The 21,970-nt window shown below is 37.1% G+C and overlaps 1 protein-coding gene across 8 annotated transcripts in view; it reads right to left on the bottom strand.

Annotated features, from left to right (window-relative positions):
* TJAP1 (tight junction associated protein 1) overlaps positions 1–21,970 on the bottom strand; it is a 54,620-nt gene that overhangs the window by 15,761 nt on the left and 16,889 nt on the right. For 3 of the 8 annotated variants that reach the window (XM_088144991.1, XM_007430726.3, XM_088144996.1), the window contains exons 2-7: positions 14,098–14,134; positions 12,120–12,214; positions 7,407–7,455; positions 6,235–6,315; positions 4,729–4,887; positions 1,492–1,520 (exon numbers count right to left, since the gene is read on the bottom strand). In XM_088144991.1, the coding sequence (XP_088001117.1) occupies positions 1,492–1,520; positions 4,729–4,854 (155 nt within the window). In that variant the 5' untranslated portion in view covers positions 4,855–4,887; positions 6,235–6,315; positions 7,407–7,455; positions 12,120–12,214; positions 14,098–14,134. Of the gene's footprint in view, positions 1–1,491; positions 1,521–3,711; positions 4,683–4,728; positions 4,888–6,234; positions 6,316–7,406; positions 7,456–12,119; positions 12,215–14,097; positions 14,135–21,970 lie in introns of those variants that run through there. The other 5 variants (XM_088145001.1, XM_088145009.1, XM_088144982.1 and 2 more) reach the window with 5 other exon arrangements.

Raw genomic sequence — 21,970 nt, 5'->3', positions numbered from 1 at the left:
GACCTATTTTTATTAAAAAGCTTTGCTTAGCAATCACAGTATTGTCTTCAAGATGCTTACAAATGGCCTGCTTTACTATCTACCCTAACATCTTCCCAGGTACTGATGTTGGGCTTACTTAAGTTAAGGAGGTCAGAAGGGAGCAACCTAGTCAGTTAAATACTACATTAATATGTCTGTGATGGATAAAGGGGTGTGTGTGTGTGTGTGTGTGTGTGTGAGAGAGAGAGAGAGAGAGAGAGAGAGAAGATTCTTAAAATGTCACTTATGAAATACAAAGACTGTGTTTTTCGTTGTTTCTGGAAGGTTTATTTACATGTGTTTACAGTACATGGTTCTCATTAATTGCTTTTCTGGTAAGATTTTTGTGACTGGTTTCATTTACTACAGGAGCCCTTTGGGTAGTACTGAAGATACTTTTTTCAAAATTCCTAGCATGTCCTCAGATCAGGAAGTAAGATGAACAGAATTTTGGACACATATGAAATAGGATGAGTGGGTCAGATCAAAAACAATATGCAACGTCAAGTAAGTCTAATGTACAGAGTGAAAATGCCCACCAGATTATGTTTTAAGGAGCAAGCCCATCTGGGCACCAGGATGAGCACATGTGAGCAATTTACTTTAGATAGGAAAAGAAAATTCCACACTTGATCATTCTTCTACTACTCTACAGACAGGGAGTTTTAATCTAAGTAGTAGGCACTTAATCTATGCCAGCAGTTCCTTCTTAGTTTACAGTCTTTAAATTAAGCACAGCAACCAGATGGGGCTAGGCAGCTCAGGTATCCTCCACTGGAAGTTGAAACTCACTCAATAATGTATGTTTTCACAGGGAAAACAAGTAAGGTTGCATGGAGGAAAATCAGTCAGCACCACCCCGATTTTACCCTGACTTCAGTGTTCATATAAGAGAACTAACCCATTTTCAGGTCACCAAACAAAATTATCTAGAGGAAGATGTGACAGTATTCACATAATAGCTTAATAGGATTATGTTGCCATATCCATACATTTACATCTATGTAGACATTCTCCCAAATATTCAATAATTCTGTTCGGGCTGTTCTTCATAGGTTTACCATCTGCAAATATTTTACCCATTCAATTTTCCAAAAAGAACATAAAATCTAAGATATATTTTCAAGCAAGATAAATAGATGATTGAACTTAGAATGGATACTGTTCTTAAACAAACCTGTTATAGCAGCACTGAGACATAGGCAACACTGAAGTTTTCATTTAATATTTCTACAGCTGGATTTCTGTAAACAGCAGCCTTGGCAGTTTAAGCTCAAGTCAACTATTATCAGCTCTACAATGATCACTTCTGCCAGACTTTTAAACAAATTAAAGTTCCTTTTAAACAAATTAAAAAAATTAATAGAGGAAAAAGCAATTCTACAACATCAGAAAATAAGCACAGATAAAATAACCTGAAACCAGGAGAACTACAAAAACTATGGAATAAAAGAGGGCCAGGATACTTACTTTATCCTTTCTGCATCTGTCAAGGGCTCCTATGAAAAATAAAAGGGAACAGAACCAAGAATTTCATTTAAAAATATGAATATTATGAACTAATAATATGAACTAGTTACCAGAATATCAAACTAAAATATACAGATGCTAAATGGAAAAAACTAAGAGCCAGTTTGGTATAGTGGTTAAAGGGACCAGGCTAGAAACCAGGAGACTGCGCTTTCTACTCCTGCCTTAGGCATGAAGCCAGCTGGATAGCCTTGGACCAGTCACTCTCTCTCAGCCCTAGGAAAGAGGCAATGGCAAACCACTTCCAAAATTGATGCCAAGAAAACTGCAGGGACTTGTCCAAGCAATCGCCAGGGTCCAAGGCTGACCTAAAGGTGTGTATATACATACACAAAAGGAAGCAACCACAGCATCCTCTTATTCTTATACAAAGAGCTCTGATCAAGCCACAAATATTTTTTCTAAACCTGCCTACATTAGGCCACAAGTGTGGTTCAGAAAGGAGGGAAATTTGGATTAAGAACACACTGCGTCCTGAACGGTTCTCTCAATCACAATAATTACAAGGGTTATTGTGCAAATAGCACTCAGAACTTGTTTTATGGCAAACGTATTCCTTTAGTCAAAATAGAGGTTTACTCAAGCCTTTCCAACCATTTGTTTGTTCCATTCTATCACCACAGAGTATCTATTTTACATTCAACATATCACTAAGTTGTTTTGGAAAACTAGCAAATGCTATATTATGCCATAAACCAGCGTACGTTACTCTAGCAACCCTATCAATAAAAATTTGAGATAAATGATATTGCTATCAAAGAACATTCTTTACCAACTCCATTTTACAGGAAGGTAGTCTCACAACAATCTAAACAGGTATGTTAGGCCAGCAGAAATTTAAGCATATAAAGTCACCCTTCAAATGCTATGGTTTGAGGGGAATTTGAAGCCAGATGTTCCCAATCAGTCAAATGTCATAATTTACTATTGCTTAGTATTTCTATGGAATTCTACTTCACAATTACCTTTCCAGGTTTGGGAAGCTTTGAATCAGAAACCCTCAGTGGGCCTAATTTTTAACTATCATGGTTCCTAATTACTCCTTCTCTTCTTTCTCATTGCTACTTTTGTCATATTTGTCATACAGAGAGTTGTCAAACAAGCTATTCCTCTCTCTGTCTTCTTTGCTTTCTCATGCCATTTGAATCAGAGGGAAAGGTAATCAACCAGATGGCAAGAATGAGGAAGAGAAGACATACAAGATCTTGACAGTAGAAGATAAAAAGCAATATATAAGCCCCAGCACATTCTTAAATCTGATATTAGAAACTACAGAATATTTTGTTAGAGCGTTTAACTTAAGAATACCTTTCCTTAGAGGATATAAGAAAAATGGAAGATGTTAAGAATGATGCTCAGGTGAAGATGTGCATTTACTAGGCTGTCTAACCAAATAAGTAAATTGCAGCAGATGCATTTAGTCTTTTAAGCTGGTACTCTGCAACCTTGCAATCAGATAATAAACAAGCGCAGCAGGATTCATTGTGAATATTGGCTGTTACTGTTCGAATTAATGAAACAGAGGTTAATGTAGCATCCTTCTGATTTGAAGTGCTCCAAACTGGCCATGATGATAAAGGCATGGAAAAAATGTCTTGAAGAAACAAACTAAAGGCAATCTAAATTTGAATATAAAGGGATACAAATTAACTGGATGCTTGGAAGGTGCATATTCAAGCAAACAGGTTGAGTTTCCTGTTGCATGAATAATCTCCTTACATAAAAGACAGGGCTAAAAAGCTGTATATTAAACCCTCAATTGAGGAATGAGGGAGAAGCCCGCTTCCAGTGCTTAATGCTATAACAAATATGTGCTCAAATGCAAAATTGGTTCTTCATCCCCTCTTTGCTAAGTACCTACCTTGCTGAAAGCTGAAAGAAAGAGAAGCTCTAAGTGATATACAGTACTGCTATTCTCCTGTTTCCAACATAAGGGAGGAAAGGAGGTCTTTTTCTTCAGGTAACCTTACTCCAAAACTGGCATCTGGCCATGTTTGCAATCCAGAGATTGCAGGCACATAGCAAGTATTCACTTTGGTCCTGCCTTGTGTCCCTCCCTTCCACCTGCCAAGACATTCTCCATGAGGATAGATGCTGTTGCTTAAAAGACAAACTCAATTCCACTGGGTACTGCAGCTGATATTGACACAAATCCACCACCTGTTTCTCCATAGATTGAAGCTTCTCTGTGCTGTCCTTCCTCACTAGAGCAAGCTTCCTCCTTTGCCTAGGTGTCCTGTCCATCTCCTCTGGAGGCTTCCTATGGCAGAATATTGTTTCAAGGTCCTCTCGCCTCCATTCTTCTCTTCTCTTAACTAGATGAGGGCTTTTCTCAGTGATCTGCTTAGTGGCCTCAAGCAGGCTTTCCTTCTGCCCTTCTTGTCTGGAACATTTGGAAAATGTGAAAGACTTCTGGATTCCTTCTCCTGCACTATCTTCACCCAAAGAATGGAAATAGACAGGACTCAGTACCCTGTGGGTGATCTCATCCAGGAACTTTGAGAACTGGAGCTTCTCCTGTCTTGTCTTTTCTTTTTGTTGAGCAGACTCTGAAGAGCTAACACTGTGGTATTCTGATGCATGCCTGTCATGCCTCTTGAGGCACAGTTGGGGGTCATTATATTGTGATTGGTGGCTTTGGGTCAGGGTTTCTACTGAGTGGGATTTTCTCAGCTTTTGAGGTTGCACCTCCAGCATCTTTGTCTGCTTCAAGATGCCTTTGAGAGGTAGGTGAGTAGTTGGAATATGGAATTTTCTTGGTGCCAACACCTCAGCAGGTTCTTTGAACATAAGAGAACGCTGTAAACTTCTACTTTTGAAGGAGCAGGTTGGCTTTTGGCTTTCATCCCCCGAAGCTACCAATGTCTTCACACTCTGGCTTGTGAACTTACTGAGCCACCCTTGGCTAGGATACTGAAAGTACTTCATATTCTGCTTCTCTACTTTCCAGCTGGGAAATACAGCAGAAGATAGAGTCCAACTCTTCAGGTTTAGCTCTGCTTGGCATCCTGCTACTTCCTTGTCACTACTTGACTCCAAAGACAAGGAAGGAAAGTTAACATTGCAAACCTCATCATACCCATCCACCTGCTGTTTAAGATGATCTGTCCTGGTACAGCTGAACCCCTTCTGCAGATACAGTGGGACCAGATTCTTAACTGCCCTGATTTCAGTTACCTGACTCTGCTCTGCCAAAATCACACCATCATATTCATCACACAGAATGGGCAGCTCATGATGAATCTCACGATGTTGTGGTGGAGCCTTACGGTAAGGCTTCTTGGAAGATACTGTGCTTGTCATTGTCCTTCTTGCTTGACTTTCACCACAGGTCACCTGCCAACAGCAGAAATTACATAAAAAAGAGTCACAGATGCCCCCAAAAGCCAAGTATGTTCCAACGAGACAATCAAAAATCCGCTGACTCACAGCAGCCATATAATCAGAGAGCAGAGGAAATAAGCAGGCTAGAGTTTGGGAACAGCAACTGCAGTACAAAGGAAGAGCAGAAGAAAAAACACAGCAGTGTCAGCCAGCTAGTGAGAGCAGAAGATAAGTTTATCCTCTCTCTCTCTGTGATGCCCACATTCATACACACACACAAAAATATATGGCACGTATCCAAATTATATATAGCATATGAGAACAAACCTCGGAGCAGAATATTGATTGGGCTCTTTAGGACAGGCCATTTCCAATATGAGAACTGAAAACCTTACAGTCAACAGTGACAAACTAGACAGGAGCTATTGATCTTATGTTGTCAGAGCCAACAGTGACTACATGAGAATAAGCTGCAGATATTAAGTATAAGACAAGCTGGAATAGTTGTGTGCTTGAATCAATTAAAGGCAAATTACTCCCAAGTGTGAAAAGATCATAAACAGCCCAGAGAAACATTCAGCTGTAATTCTTCCTCAAAAGCCAAGGGCAAAGCCAAAGATGCATCCTAAAAGAAAAGGCAGGCATCTCTGACTGAACGTGGTTATTCATCCAATAGATATCAGGGTAGTGACCAACAAGTATAATCAAAATAGGCCTTTATCCACGAAATGCAATAAAAATAAGTACAATCGTAAAACAAATGTTTAAAAAAGCAGTAAACATAGTAGGATAGGCTTCAACTACAGAGCTCTACAGTTCACCCAAAAATGATGAATCAATCTGCCCCTCCCCTCCCACCCAAAACTCATGAATGGTAATGCCATCATCAGATTGCATAACTACATACACCAGACATACTGTGCAGTCTTTAATAGAGACGAAGAAATAGCTGGGGCTTACATGATCTGAATGAAGACATAAACACGCTTCCACCATCTGTGATATAGGTTAAATAGTAGCCAAAGGCAGCATTTAAGTTACAACCAGATGGCACAATGAGCTTGTCAGCAAAGGCAGGCTGGCTTCAAACCTGCATGGCCATGTCAATCTCTCCACAGTATTCAAGGAAGAAAGAAGCATGCTGCCCATACCCACTGAGAACTTCACAGGCTATTATGATGCCACCTACAAAAAAATATCTAATGCACTCAAAGTGTACATGGGAAGCTATTTTGTGTCCTATCATCATCCGGGAGCAATTCAGAGTTTTCTATCGACAATGGCTGCAAGCAGAACTTGCTTAAGTTAATGCTAAGGTAGAAATCAATTGCACAAATATAATTAATAAGAGTGACATACTTATCTTGTAAAAACAATGCAAAGCATTGTAGGAAACTGACAAGGAATGCTCACAGCAAAGATCAGTAAGGTCAAAAGAGGCTGAAAAGAAGAGAAATACAGTAAATCAGACAACGCTTTGCCAAAGGAGCTTATCTCCTTTGCAAGCAAGCAGTTTCTTGTCTATTTCCTCCTGTACAAGGAATGCATATCCTTGAGCCAACAATGCAATAAGATCTACTACTTATAAGGGGTTTGCAATCCTCAAGAACTAGCATGTTGCAATGCTTGGTTAGAGCAGACCAAAAGGTAAACAAGGATATAGGAAGGAACACAGAATCTCTGAGAAATTTCACTCCGTGTAGCACCCAAACTCTTCCAAATTAAACAGAAACATGAATGAAGCCAGAGTATTTCTTCTGTCACTATTTCAGCAATATCCTACTGTATAAACCAAGGCGTATTAGAAATAATATTTTGCTGTAACCATATAATCATGGGAAAACTGAATTTAGCAGCAGTCTCTGGGAGACAACTAGTAAGCTAATGATCTATAAGAGTCCTAGAAGAATACAAGGTCTTTGGGCTATTTCTACCATCTTTTAATTCCCCTACTTTAAAAAAAAAAGGGTTTTACTTTATTCACAAGTGGCTACAAAAATTTTACAATTAAGATGGTTATAAATTCACTTTTTAAAGTATATTTTAGAAAACCTGTTTAAACAGAAATTATACTTGCCATTTTTCTAAAACTTAGCAACAATTTGCATTATGAGAATCACCAAAATAATGAATCTTGGTATCTGAAGTTTGTCTTGAGAAAGCCTTTCTCTATGTCAATACTTCTCATTGTAGGAAGGATCATAGTTCAGTGATAGATCACATACTTTTAGTCTATGATGCACTCACCAGTTAAAAGGATCAGCAGCCCATGATATGAAACACAGTACTGGAATAGCTGAAATTAGTATAGACAATATTGGAGACAAGACAGCACTGAGTTAGCTGAATGAATAGTCTGATCTAGTATAACGCAGCTTTCTATGCTCATCTCCCACATATCAGGTATAACATGAAGCCTCCTTGAAGAAATAACTGAAACAGAATCTTAAGTAGAGAGGTGCAATGCTTAGGCTATATGAGGCTTACAGGCGATGCTCATAGCTATGTAATAGATATACTGAAATACCTACCAATCTGGGTTTTGATCTGAAGTCTGAAAAAGGCACTCAATCCAAGGATCTAAGAGTTGAAAAAAAGACAACCAGCTTACCATGGATACCTCCTCCACCTCAAAAGTTTCAGCTTGAGGAACATGCACTTCTGTCATTTTAAAGCACTCCCAATATTGAAGGTGCAGAACACCTCTAATCTAAAGGACTCTACCCATGATTGGAAATATTCTGTGACCCAAATAGGACTCTAAGGCTTCCTTCAGTTTGCAAATTTTATTGTTTGTTATAACTAGAAGATTAGGAAACATCTTAAAAATTTAAGCAATGATTTTCAAGTAGAAGATTCTAAGTTATGATTGAGATCTAACTGTACCCAATCCTGAATATGACAGGAATGGAAAATAAGCCTTTATTGGTTGCACACTGATAAAGGAAAAAGGAAAAGTTCTAACAGCTATTCTGAGATGCCTACAGTAAAGATTTCATTTTTATTTTTATGACTGATATCATGCTTTTGATTGCACTGGAATTTTTTTTGTATGTTGTGCTAACTGTTCAAGCATTTTATTGCACAGAATATGGACTAGGTTTTAAAGGCTGATTTCCCATAAAAGACCAATCATGATGCCATTTCCTATTTGAAAAAAGAAAATTGGGGTTCTGAGGTAGAATCCTCCTATTTTCCTTGCTATATACTCTAAGATCTAGAAAGCAGTCTGCACAAAAAGATGGCTCAGAACTGCCATACTTTGTGTTATAAAAAATGTTTATCAACAACTTCTCCAAACTTAAATATGGTTAATCCACAAATAGCACTGAAAAGAGTAACTAGAAAGATCCAAAGCTCCAAAATTAATAGAACAGGAAGTAGCAAGGCTAGAAAGCTGCTGAAACAAGTCTTTTAGATGCCCTGCTATTGGCCTTGCCCCAACAGGTTTGCTGGCCCCTTTCCTTACTACAGTGTTTTCTTTGGGCCTCAATGAGTACAGAATAAACAACCTCACAATAGCACAGCTGGGGGAAAAAAGCTAAAAAAAAGGACTTACTATATTCTGCAATTCCATACAAGCAAAGAAAAACTGAACAATTATTAGAAGAATTCAACTTTCTGAATATCTTTTTTAAAAAGAAATAAGGTATCTATATCTTATGTATGAGAAGATAAGCAGGTATAAAAACTGTCCTGGTTAGTTTGTTTTCTAATTAAGTTTATACTTGCCAGGATTTTCTGTACTTCGTATACTCTGTGTAGCCCCCCAAGATTAATAGAATCCAAATAGTTCCTAATTATTTATTAGCGCATCTAAGGCACATTGTGAAAAACAGACCATGCTATGAGGTGCTAATCTTTATCATCTCCTTGATTTATTAGGAAAGTGGCTCGAAACAAAGTAAATACAAGTGGTAGAAAAGCCCAAGTGGCACCCAATGACCTAAAGTTTATTATCATACCTGTGCCACAATAGGTAATTTCCACTAATATATTATTTCATTATCACCATTATATCTGCACTGTGTTATTCAGTGGAGATTCTCCAAGGAGCTGGTTGACTTCTCCAGCCTATCTATATAGAGGAACAAGTTAGTCTTCACTGAAATTTGCTTAATATATGCTAAATAGTTTGATAGTATGGCTACTTGTATGGCTTTTATTGTACAAATAATAAAATGTAGATTGGTCAATTAATGCATTCAGCGTGGTACTTGGTTTTTCTTTTCTTTTTAGATTACATACAATGTCATATTTAAAGAATTGGTTCTAGAAGAAAAAAAAATAGGCTCTTGGTTATTCTGCTATGATATCCTGCAAGGTGCCATATTGTCTTTCATTCTTATAATTTAAACTGAGCAAAATGGCAACATATGGCACAATTTCTCCTACTCTGCTGGTTTAAATGAAGCAGTGGAAAATCCCTGGGATCAGTGAAGGATTAGCCTATATTCTAAGTCTGTGATTGACAGGCAGGTTATTTCACTGAGAAGCTGGTATTTACTTTCTTTTAAATGAGGCTATTCCCCCCACCTCTCCACAAATTTGATTTTTAGCTTCAGAATGTTGAAATGTTCATACAACATGTCACCAGTTAAAATTGCCCTTTGCCTGGCTACAGACTCCCATATTCCAATAATCTCGAGACTCAGTTATGACAATGCATTATAGGTAGGATGACTAAAAATATTCTTGGTAAAGTTCAATTAATTCAGAATACAATAATTCAGGTCAGTCCTTGGCATCTGCCAGTCAAAATGCTGCCAATTAATTTTACAGCTCAGCAGAGATGTATCCAAAAAGCCATCTCTGGTATAATTCTTATATATGTCAACAGTCTTGTTAAACTAGAAAAATTGTTGTTGTTGTTGAACTAGGATGGAAATGACAGTATAATGCAAAGAGAATCATCACAAACTATATAAAGGTCATGTCAGGATGCATCGCAGAAAGACAGATGCCTATTTTTGTAAAAAGGACATTAAACACAATTTACTTTTCTAGTCAAAAGAAAATGTCTGTACTCTTGTTAGTAGTGTATGCTTTCAAAGTTATTGATTATTTAAGTTGATGTTACTGCTACAAAAGCTACATTCCAAAAATCCTTTATGAGCATTCTTAATCAAGTATAAGCAGAATCAAAAGCCACCATTTAGGGAAATGATATCATGTCAAAAAGTTTAGTCTGTTTAGGGGAATAAGGAAAAGGATTTTTTCCTTTCTACTAACCGCTGGTGCAACTGAACCACTTGCTAATTTAATAAAAGCAGCAGTGAACATAAAAGGAAATAAGATAAATAACAAGGAACACAAGATCAGTTCATTTGCTAATGATTTTTTTTTTTTGCTTTTCACATTTAACACACTACAACCTTCTAACCCATCTAACCTACTTAAAATGTTGGATACTTCCATGAATATTGGGTTTATATAAAACCCAGAAAACTCAGAATATTTTAAATTAACTACTTTGTTGGAGAAACAGGAAAAAGTCAAAGTTTTTGCCCTGTTACACAACTTAGACTTTCTAGTTTTGAATATTTTGGGGTGCATTGATTAAAAAAAAATCTGAGATGCAAAAACACATCATGATCCTTTAATTGAAAGCTTTAAAAATGGTAAGAAATTGGGAAAAACTTGATGTTACTATTTCTTGATTAGACAGTATCCTCTAAATCATTACCTGTTGTTTTATTTCAAACGCTGCCATACACCCTCCCCCAAACTTCATAAAGTGGCAAAAATGAATAAAAGATGTATTCACAATAATAAAAAATCCAGATTTACAAAAATAAAAAGTAAAGCTGACATATAGATATTAAAACTGAGGAATTCAGAATCTCTAATTTTCTTTGACAATAGCCTCTTATAAAGCAATTTGTTGTTGTTTTTTCCATCAAAGAAATAGGTCATAATTCAAAGTCCACTTTATATGGCTCCTCCACAGGCTTGGTGCCCATGGGCAAAAATACTTGTTCACCCTAGTTATACATGATTATCATCTGTAGAGCATCCTTTTCTGATGACTCAAATGAGTATCACGCTTTTGTCAGTGGGGAAAAACTGAATGAGCTATTACAAACAAGTACACTGATTCAACAGAAATAGGAACCGTTTTCCCCTAAAGATCAATCATTCAGGACAAAACTTTGCATAACATGCAAAGTATCTTTGAGATCTGTTATGTTTCTCTTTCAAAAGGAGCTAAAGGCCAGGTATTTATATACAAATGGAAACTCAGTACAGAATAGTATTTAATGTAAAATCACATGGGAAATAGATTAGGACAGTCACATTTAAATTCAACTTGGGGAAAATATATGGCTCTATCCCCCTTATAAACCCAAATCTGAAAATAGGAAGAATATACAATCAAAAATATTTGTTAACGATATTACCTCCGTATTATACTATATTCATTCTGTCATCTCTTTCCTGCCCAGAGAGGGGATTTATATTTACATACGTGGCTTAACTGTCCAGAAATATAGCAATCTGGGGATCAAGTAGTGAATATAATCGTAGGAATAAGAGGAGAGGATGTTGTTGTTGCCTTATTCATTTGTTATATTTCTCTGCACTGTGAAATCAGTTTTAATGTGTTTGTAAATACCCCGCCTAGGGTATTGTTATTGAAGATGAGCGACGAAGTTTGGATTCCTACAATCTTTGAAGCCCAAGGGAGAATGCTGTATTTCCAGTGATCAACAAAACAGAACTCCATAGCCCTGCATAACTCTCTTCCTTCTTTCTGGATTACCTTATGCTAGATCAGCAAACACAGTACGTTATATACACATAACAAATTATAACAGTTAGAAAAATCTTTTGTTAAGTAATTTTTCTGACTGAAAAATTTGGAATTACTTGGCAAAGGATTCTGAAGTTACTGGATTGAAAACAAAAGGCCCTATTCACTAGCAACCTCTAATATCCATTAGCCTTTTTAAAGTTTTCCACAAATTTAATCCCTTTGAATTGATATACTTAACAGCAAAGGTCTGATCTAAATTATAGAGAGCTGGAGTAATAAACCCTCATCAACTTCCTGGAATTTGCTTATCTAGCATTTGGTTGAACTGACCTTGCTTGCTACACTTATACTAAACACTTTTCCACTGCTTTAGTCCTACCGTCACCAATCTCATCCAAAATAAAGCTTTTGGGGCATAACTGTAAGATCAATGCAAAAATTCTTAAATCCCTGAATAGGCCTCTCATAAAATAAGATATTTACAGACCTAAAGTAATGTCCTGTCCAAACATGTTTGTCCACATGACTCTGAGAGTAGTCTCCTGACTGCATCCAACAGCATCTGGCTGAAGACTCCTGAAACTTGAGAAATGAAATTCTGCATGAGTTACTAATCAGCCTGACACACAAAGAACTATAATAACATGCAGGAATTAGAACTACTCTAATTCATGTTTTCTAAGGAGAAGTAAATGTAACCCACAAGCTACAATTCCACAGGATATTAGAATTCTGAAATTATGATCTAAAAAATGAAAAAAAAAACCTAGATAGACCTAAAACTTGATAACCATACTACTGGCAAGAATCTTAATTTCCTTTTTTAACCTGGGTAGATATCCAAATATTATTTTTCCCAGGCCTGGAGCCCCTGTCATTTTTTTTCTTTTTTTACTGTTATGACCGCTTTTGTACAAGCTGTTATATATTTTGTGGTTATGTTTTTAATTGTTTTAAGCTGTATGTGGGATGGTGTAAGCCACCTACAGTCTTTTAGAGACTGTATTGATAATAAATAAATAAATAAATAAATAAATAACGATTATGCAATTTTCATGACTTTACTACCTGTGATTCTAGCAACAATCACAGTAGTTCAACATGATTTGCAATAAAATAGAGCAGAGATTTTCAGAATGAGACTTCTAATTCTTCACCACATGATGCGACTTCTTAAAAAAGAATAGCAACCCACAAGAAAACGAAAACAACATTCTTGCTTTAGGAAATAATCTTAGCTAAGGACAAATAGATAAGAAAAACACAGTAACAGCCTCTCTCAGAAACAAGTTTATAAAGTTTAAAACCATAGCTGTGGGTGCTATGAACAAATACACAAGTACATGCACTCTGTTCCCAAAAACAACATAAGTGCCTCCAGAAAACCAACAGGTTCATCATGTTGCTGCAGAACTATGGGGGGAAAACAGGCAACAACAGGAAGTTAAACAGCTGGCTAACCAGTTACAAACAGAGGCAATCTTTACAGCAAATGTTTATAAAAAATCTTACCCAATTTAATTATGGCCAGCTTGAGAAGCAAATGTTCAACATATTTTTTACAGTTCTTTCAGCACATAAACGGATTCCTATCAAATAAGTTTGCAAGTGCCAGGTTTGTAAAAATAATATGCAAATTGTTACGTCATTGTCTTAAAACTTTAAAATGGGCTGAATTAACAATTTTTTAAAGATCTAGATTTCATACTCTAGCCCTTCATTACCATCATCATCATCACTGCCACCACCATCATCATCATCATTCCGCAATGGTTCAAAAACAAAAAAACATACTGTACTAAAATGAAAGAGAAAGATACCTCCTTTTAATTTTTCTCCAGGAAGATGTCTTCTATTAATCAATAAAGAGGGACACAATCTCAGTTGGACTGGTCAGGATTATTTGTGAACTAAGACAATATGTGGTCTTATCTGAGAAAGGTCTCTTGATTTTTCACAACACATAGTTAACAGTTTCAACAATACTATCAAAACCTATTTCATTTTTTTAAAATTTGTATTTCAAAATATTTTCATTTTTGCAGGCGGTACTAGTGAACAACTTCACTTGATTAGTTTCAGTTAGATAAATAGCTATTTTAATTAATTAATTTTACACACTCAGATGAAAGAAGATGGAATAATGGATTACATGCCTCTTCGTGCTGTAGACTGGGAATGGAACTTTTGAGGGTTCTTTGCTCTATCAGTAATAAATCCAAAAAATGGCTTAAATCCCAAACCTACCCTAAAGCTTTAGCAATGCATTTGTTTTAGCACAATTTGGCAAAAAAAAATCCTCTTTACCATTATGTGCAAACTAGGTAAATAGGTCTCAACTTCTGAAAGATTTCCTTAAAAGACAATTTTAGCAATAATAATACTGCATAACATACAGAAACCACAACACAGATAAATTTAGGATCCACTGAAATCTTTAAGTAAGTAAATTGGCCAGTACTTACTGATTTTAAAGTAGTCTTCACAGAAGGATTTCACAGCCTAGGAGAAGAAAGAAGTGGATTCTATGTAAGTAGGCACAAACCTGACATAAGGCAGCATGAGACAGTCCTGTGAATCCTGAACATATATTATAAGAAAAGATGTAATAATGGCACTTACACTCTATTTCCAGTACTTAAAACTAGGCCTAGAACTTGACTTTACAGTGTAGCACATGATAAAAATCAACCTTATGATTATAAAAACTATTTTTTTTCTTTGAACTAGTGACGGCCAACTCTGCCAAAACTATGACAATCCAGTTAAATTGCAGGCAGATGCATGCCTCTTTCCAACTATTTTTCAAACTGAAAAGCAGTATCTGAGGCAGCAGTTAGAAATAGAAGATAGCAGTCCTTCTTAACAGAAAAAAATATGGTTGTTTTTCTAATGATGAGCTGGAGGGTGGTGCATGGTCCTCATGGCAGCTTCAATGGCTATTTTATAGTGTTTTTAAAAAGTTAAATACACACAACTGCCCATAATATGTTGTTTGACCCCATGTTAACCAATTTATGCTGGCAATGGAATAGATCTGTCATATTAAATTTTCCCCAGGAGAGGGTGCTTTAGTACTAGCAAAAAAGCAGTGCTACTGTAACATGGATTCACACACATGAAGACAGTTTTAAATAGATCAAGACCCTAGCAACTCACTATTAGTAAATCTACCTAAAAAGATGGTTTCATTACTTTCTGCATAATTTATCATCCCAAGCAAGGCAGAGAATGTCAAAGAGGATAGAGAACACACAGACTTAATTATGCATTAAAACACAGACAGCCTACAAATTATGTCCAGAAGTCTTACAATTTCCCACCTCAGTGAGAATCACGGGTCCACTCCTTCAGGTATTACCCAGCAGACATCTTACACACAGTTCTACACACAGCTTCAGAAATCTATTTCTTATAATCCTGCACAAAGTATTGATATTGTACAATGATCCTAACTACCATCACTCTAAATTCACCTATGGCACAATGAACACTGATGGATCTTAGTAGAAAGGATTAGGTTACAGCCTCTGTGAATTTTGACATGGCTATTCAACTGTGATCCACCACTGTATACCACAGAAGGACCCTGTCAAGGTGAAGGAGGCAGCCACTTTTTCACCTATTTAAGAGGAAGCAAGCACTTCCAAAATATTAAAATAAAGATGTCTTAATTTTAGATACTGTATTTAATTTTAAATATAGTAAATAATGTTTGGTATATCAATCTGTTAAAACAAAAATACAATGAAAGAAATTTAGCTGAGAATAGTATTTCAGGGAAAGGCAACTCTCCCCGACACTCCCCAAACAGCTCCATGGACTAACATGATATTTTTCTATTATGTAGCCTGACAAGACCCAAACATCTGAACCAAGGGAATTAAGTCATTCTCCTGATATGCAAAATATGGCTACTGTCAGAATGCATCCTATTTCATCATCATTTTGCATAGGGTACACTTTGAGAGATGTAGCAGGTAACCTATTAGCAGGCACCTGACTAATAATATGCCGGATGCATGGAAGAAAAGTCTTCTCAACTGATCTTACTGAAGTATAACTAAGCATCAAATAGTCTATTTAAGGGAGGGGGGGGAGACACCATTTCTTTTTGCACTATAGGTATTTAGGTGTTATTGTGGATTGGGTTGACCCTTAGAGTGACTGTCTCTTCCTGCTGAATTTGACTCGTTTTGGTTGTTTAACATAAATTCAACTCCTCTGATTTCACAAGTAGGGAGAAGCCTGAGTTTAAACATCGTAGTCTGCAATTGCATCTCAGAGTCCGCCTACTTGCGTGCCTGTAGGCCACCAGGTGTGGCCAGGAATGGCACAAGCTACGCACTAAACACACCTTTGATGTGGAGCTGAAACCATGTAGCTGTAGGGCATGAACAGCACGCCGCCTGCCGCCATGCTGACTCTATACAGAGGAATGCAGGCTGAAACCACAGGCCAAGAAAGGCAAACACACTGCATTCCATGCAAAGCATAGAACAAAAACAAGCAGCCAAGCCCACGTGTCCTCCATACCACCTTGAAATATGCCAGATAAAGATGTCCACCACTGCCTCAGTCATGAACTGGGGAAAGCACTGGAGCTACCAACATCTGCACTGGCATAAAATAGAGGGTGAAAAGGCAATTTAAAAGGAAAAAAAACCCACAGTCCTTGAAGAAACAAAAATATACCTAGGAATTTAATACTTTGAGCCAATAAGAGTTTTGTTTTAAGGAATATGAAGGAAGTTCTCTGCCTCCACCCAAACACAGTTTTGTTCACAAGTTTTGTTACTGACTTAATCCACAAAGAAACAGAAAGCCAATAAGCCATCACTATATTTTTTTATTTCTTAGGAACTGCACTCATGTCCTTCTTCCACCAAGATCGATATCTGCTCTGTGCATATATATATTCTTAACTCTCTGCTCCACTTCAACTACCCATCATATAAACACACAACTTAAAGTCAATGTAGACTAATTTAATACCTCCTCTGCTGAACAGCTCATAGCTCATCACTATCAGAAATATTAAGTACAAAGTCAAATATCTCAGGTATCCAGGACAGCATAAAGTCTATACTCTTCTGCAATCCAGCCCACACAAGATGGAGGCATATGCCACTATGTATACATAATCAAGACAGGTTTCAAGAGAAGTTTCTAATTCTGGGAATCATTACCACTGCTCTTGTGTATAAAACTATTTTAGCTGCAAGTTCCAAATTCTAATTAAACTGTGAGGCCTTTTAGACTATGCTGTATCTCAGCCTTGATTGATTTGATTTATATGGCAGCCCGTCTTGTAAAACATACCTCTCGGCAGCTCACAACAACAATAAAACCAAAAATCAGGGGGAAAAAAAAACAAGAATATCAAGAAAACCAGGCATCTGACCCACCATTTCCAATCCATCAATCCATACAATCCTTGAGTTCCAACCCTACCCTATCCCAGTGCCTGGGGGAAAAGCCAGCCCGTTACAGCTTTCCAGAAGGCTAAAAGGGTGGGGGCCTGCTAGATCCCAGGAGGAAGGGGGCTCCACAGTCAAGAGTTGCTACGGAAAAGGCATGCTTCCTAGGCCTCACTAGGCGGCAACACTTAAAGGACAGGAAAGTACCCTACCTAGTGTAGTGAAGTGGGCAGACAGCCTCAGGGAGAGGTGGTCCCATAAATACCCTGACCCCCTGCCTGCTTATAAAGCTAAATACTACTGCTATCCTTCATTATCTTTTATGAAGACAAGTAGCATGACTGCAAAACCAACTGTATTACTCTGACACACAAATGCTCTCATGTAATAATAGCAGTGGCTTAGACAATGAACAAGAAACCTCATAACGCCATTATAAATGAATGGTTACCATTTTTGTTAAGTACAAGCAGCTGTCCACAATACACAGGATAATGTGAGTGGACCACACTAATAATACACAATAAAAGGACATTACTGAAACAGGAAAGTTTCTTTCAGGAAGAGCTACTGCCTATCTCTCTGACAAACTCAGATAAAGCTGAACAGCAAACCTCACCCCCTAATTTTCCTCACAAATGCTCTACTTTTAAGCTTGTGAATTTGAAATACTGATTGTGGGTTTTTTTCATCAAAAGCCCTGTACTTAATCCAGGACTGACCTGAAATGACCCCATAGGAAATAAATGACACAACTCCTTTTACAGGCAGGAAACTTAAACTGGAATGCTGTAAAGAGTAGGAGCAGGCTGGAACACATTGGCAAGGCAAACACAATCAGTTCATGACTTTGTGTATTCCAACGCAACTATTTTACATTCTTCAACAACCACTCTGAAAAACACTTTTTCACCAATTCGAAGACTGGCAAAGAAAGAGGCTCAGAACATGAATACTATGGCACCATCTTACTTGTATTAAGACAGGGAACAGAAGTTTGTAGGATTGTCACATTCATATCCCAAGTGACATAGATTTGAACGTATCGTATCAAAATACTTCTCCTAATTTCCAAGCACATGTCAGAGGATAAAAGCCAGAAAAAGGGAGAAACCCTTCTATCAGTAATCCACTTCCTGATTATCAAGCCTCAGCTGTCTGGTCTATGAAGACTGCAATTCACCCAGAATTCAGATGATAGGAAGGCAACAGACACGGAAGCACAGAGGAGGTGTTTCTGCAGCTTACCCGCTCCCACCCACATTTATTCTTTGTATGTTTCACAGCATCTCAGGGCATGGCCCTCATCCTGCCACTGGTGGGCGGGCAGAGTTAGGGAAAGGGGCCCTTTATAATTGTAGTGTTGCAATCTGCCAGCCTGGCCAGGCAGCCTGTTCCTGCCTGCACGTATTAAATACCTTATAACTGATTACACCCCCATGGGGCATGATTAGCAGTCTCCAGAGAACAAAGTCTACTTTCATAGGAATAAGAAGAGACACGTACTGCTAACTTACTATATACAGCTGGGCAAAGTGCAAGACAAGGAGAACTAAACTCACTTATATGCCCACTATTTCTCTCATTCCTCCTAACCCACCCATATCTATCTTCTTTGCTTCCAGTGCCTCTGAATGTTTTTCAATAAGAAATACGCAGGAAAAAGACTAAGAACTGTTATGCTTGAGAGGGCATTATCTTTCATTAAAAAAAAGAGAAGCTGTTACTATAGGTTCACAGAGATGCTGCTGCTGCTGAACAAAATACTATTAGTTAAAACAGGGAGATCACAGCTCTTCAGCCAACATATGATTAATTTAATTCAAACAGAAGACCAGCATGATGTAACATAAAAACTGTATTTTAATGTTGGGGGGTGTCATCACTTTCAACAGCAGCAAACAACCAGAAGGAGAGTGTTAGAAATCTATCTCATATAAGACATGCCTTGCCTGCTAAACAAACAGAGTAAAAGGCTTGTCTGACTCATTGGGTTAACCTGGGGGCAGGTAGCAAGCAGCATGTAGAATCTTGTTACATTTCAGGATATCATCTAGTTTTTTCCCTCTTATTTTTAAAGTTACTAGTCCTCATGGGTGTTTCACTAAAGAGTGAACAACAACTCTAAAAGCCAACGATTTATTCAGTTTAAACTTGAAAACATTAAGTGGTTAGTATCAGTATAACAACACGTGCCAAGGTGTCTACTCATTCAGATCTATAAAAGAGACACTTCTCACTTGCCATCTTGAAAGCTGCAAAGTTAACCATCACAAAAGAAGATATTTTGTACAGTCACTCCACAGCTCTGAAATGGTTTGCTATTTGGGGTATGGCAAGCCTATTTACTGCAAACCCTTTAAAAAGTTTGAAAATCTATTTCTTTTTCTCGTCTTTCAGAGAAATTTATTACACTGTTTGGGTTTTCTCCATTTTAATTAGCTCGCTTTGCCAGTTTTTGTTTAATTACAGGGTTTCTGGATTTTGTTTACTAATCTGCGATGTCTATGTTTTTAAACAGCTGCTGATGAAGGATTTCAGCCCCTAAAGCTGGCCTAGAAATATTTTTAAAAACTAACCAAATTTTTCAGTACATTGGTACATCCTACTCTTGTCCTCACTAGAGACATGAAGTTGCATTCAGGAGAAAATGCAGTTGAAACGTAAAGGACATTTTCCACCTTCTGGTTGGGCATCTCTCTTCCATTCTGATATTTTCAGCCAGCATTACCAAGGATGCTCAGCTTCTAGACCAGTGTTTCTCAACTTTGGCAGCTTCCAATTTAGTCAAGGGTATCCAAAAAGAGAGAGAAATTCCATTCTAGAAAGATGTCTGTAAATAGGAAAAAATGAATGAAACAAGCTCAGAAAAACTGAAAGGATCTAACACTTTTAAGAACAATGCCATCACCCAGTTCAATATTTTTTTCAATAATATTTTTCTTTTACAATCCTTTCAATTCTAGCCAATTTCTCCCATTTTTAACAATTTAAAATTTTAACAATTTTTAACAATTCTACATAACCAAACAATTTAGGATCAATGAAAACTTGATCCTTCATCTTACAAGAAAACTCAATGCTATTTTAATGACTGTGCAATCAGCTAATGAAAGAAGCTATAGCTATTGGCTATAACAAGTGACATGATACAGTACAGGTAGTCCCCAGTTTAAGAATGAGTTCCGTTCCCAAGATCTGTCCTTAAATCGAATTTGTATGTAAGCCGGAATAGTATTATTGTATAATAGTGTATAAGTAGTATTGTGTAATTAACTTGAACCATTGTGTATTTAACTCGAATCACTGTGTATTTAACTCAAATTTTGCTACAATAGGCTCCGTTCTGAACTATGAGTCATCCGTAAACCAGGCGTTCTTCACCCAGAGACTACCTGCATTGCTCTACAATGAAAAAATTTTAACAATTTTTTTTGAACATTCAAAACATTTCAGGAATCATATTTGATTGATTCCCCATGATTATGTGCATACACAGCACTAGAGTCTTGACTTTTATTAAAAGGAAACACATCTTTGTTCTCTTTGCCTGCACCAACCTCATTGCTTCTGTCTTGTTATTCAGCTTTTCAGACTGGGATAAGGATAGATAAACCGCAGTGATTTTGAATAAAATGTTACATCTTGCAAATGTATTAACATATTTGATTTAAAGTACATATTCATGACTCTATTCCCTTTGGGTAAGCAATGTTATATAGATCGAAGAATAAAAAACAGAAAACTAAAGTGATTCAAGATACTGTATAAGAAAAAAGTATAGGTAAATCTAATTTATATCAACACCATTTACTACATCTCATTATATATCTCTACTCTTGCAAACCCCTCTGTACTTTCCTATGTCCATACACTGATTCCTATATTGCCTTTTATTTTTGGAAGTGCCACTTTCTTTTTGAGGATCTCATCAACTCCATTCAACCATGACTTTCTCAGTCTTCCCATCCTCTCAACCCATCCACTTTGCCTTCATATATCTGTTTTACTTTTTGATCATAACTCATTCTTTCTACATAACCAAACTATCTCAATGAACTTTCTTAATGGCATTCAGTCTACCTTCATTGAATCCATATTTACTCTCTTGTTTTATCATGTACGCTTCTTAAGCATCCATTTCAACTCCAGTCAATTTATTTTTGTTTCTCCTGACATGCCCAACTCATACTTCAACAAAGCAGGCAGAAATATGGTTTTATATAAACATTTTCACTTCTTTCAACAAATATTCATTCCTCACAACAGATCACATACTATCCACTTCTCTTCTGCCAGTAATTGCATGCCTTAAAATTTCTCCAGCCATATTCTTCTGTTTAATAAATATCCTACCATGGTACACAAATCATCTACAGTAATTGCTCTAATAAGTCACCATTTATATGTAACTTATTTTGCAGCATTTGTATGCCACCTAACTCATCAACTTGAGGCAGCTTACAAAGTACAATTTAAAACTATCTATAGCATAAAACACAAATAATATACTAATTTACATTAAAAATTACTGTCTAATGATTATGCCCTTTCAATAAGAACAATGTTCACCAGTTTTTTTTAAAGACGCATCCATTTCAAGTACATGTTAAACATGATGAGAAATAGTTCTTATTCCTGAGGCACCCCACACTGGTATGTTCAATGACTTGACCCCTCCTTTCCCAACAGCACAAAATGGCACCACCCACTCAACAAGAAGTGGAATGACCGCAGAACAGTGTCCCAATCTGCAACCCTCACAGATATTCTAAAAGGTTATCATGACTGATGGCTATTAATGCTGCTGGGAGGTTTAAAAGGACAAGAAGGATGTTCTTCTGCCTCCAGGCCCCTGTACAGGTCATCCACAAGAGTGACCAATGTGGTCTCCATACCAGGCCTAGGCTTGAAATCC

This window comes from Python bivittatus, unplaced genomic scaffold, assembly GCF_059951505.1.
Source record: "Python bivittatus isolate LINGU-HERP-01145 unplaced genomic scaffold, Pbiv_v1 ctg000020_np1212, whole genome shotgun sequence".
Lineage (NCBI taxonomy): Eukaryota > Metazoa > Chordata > Lepidosauria > Squamata > Pythonidae > Python > Python bivittatus.
This window is presented reverse-complemented; position numbering and strand designations above follow the sequence as displayed.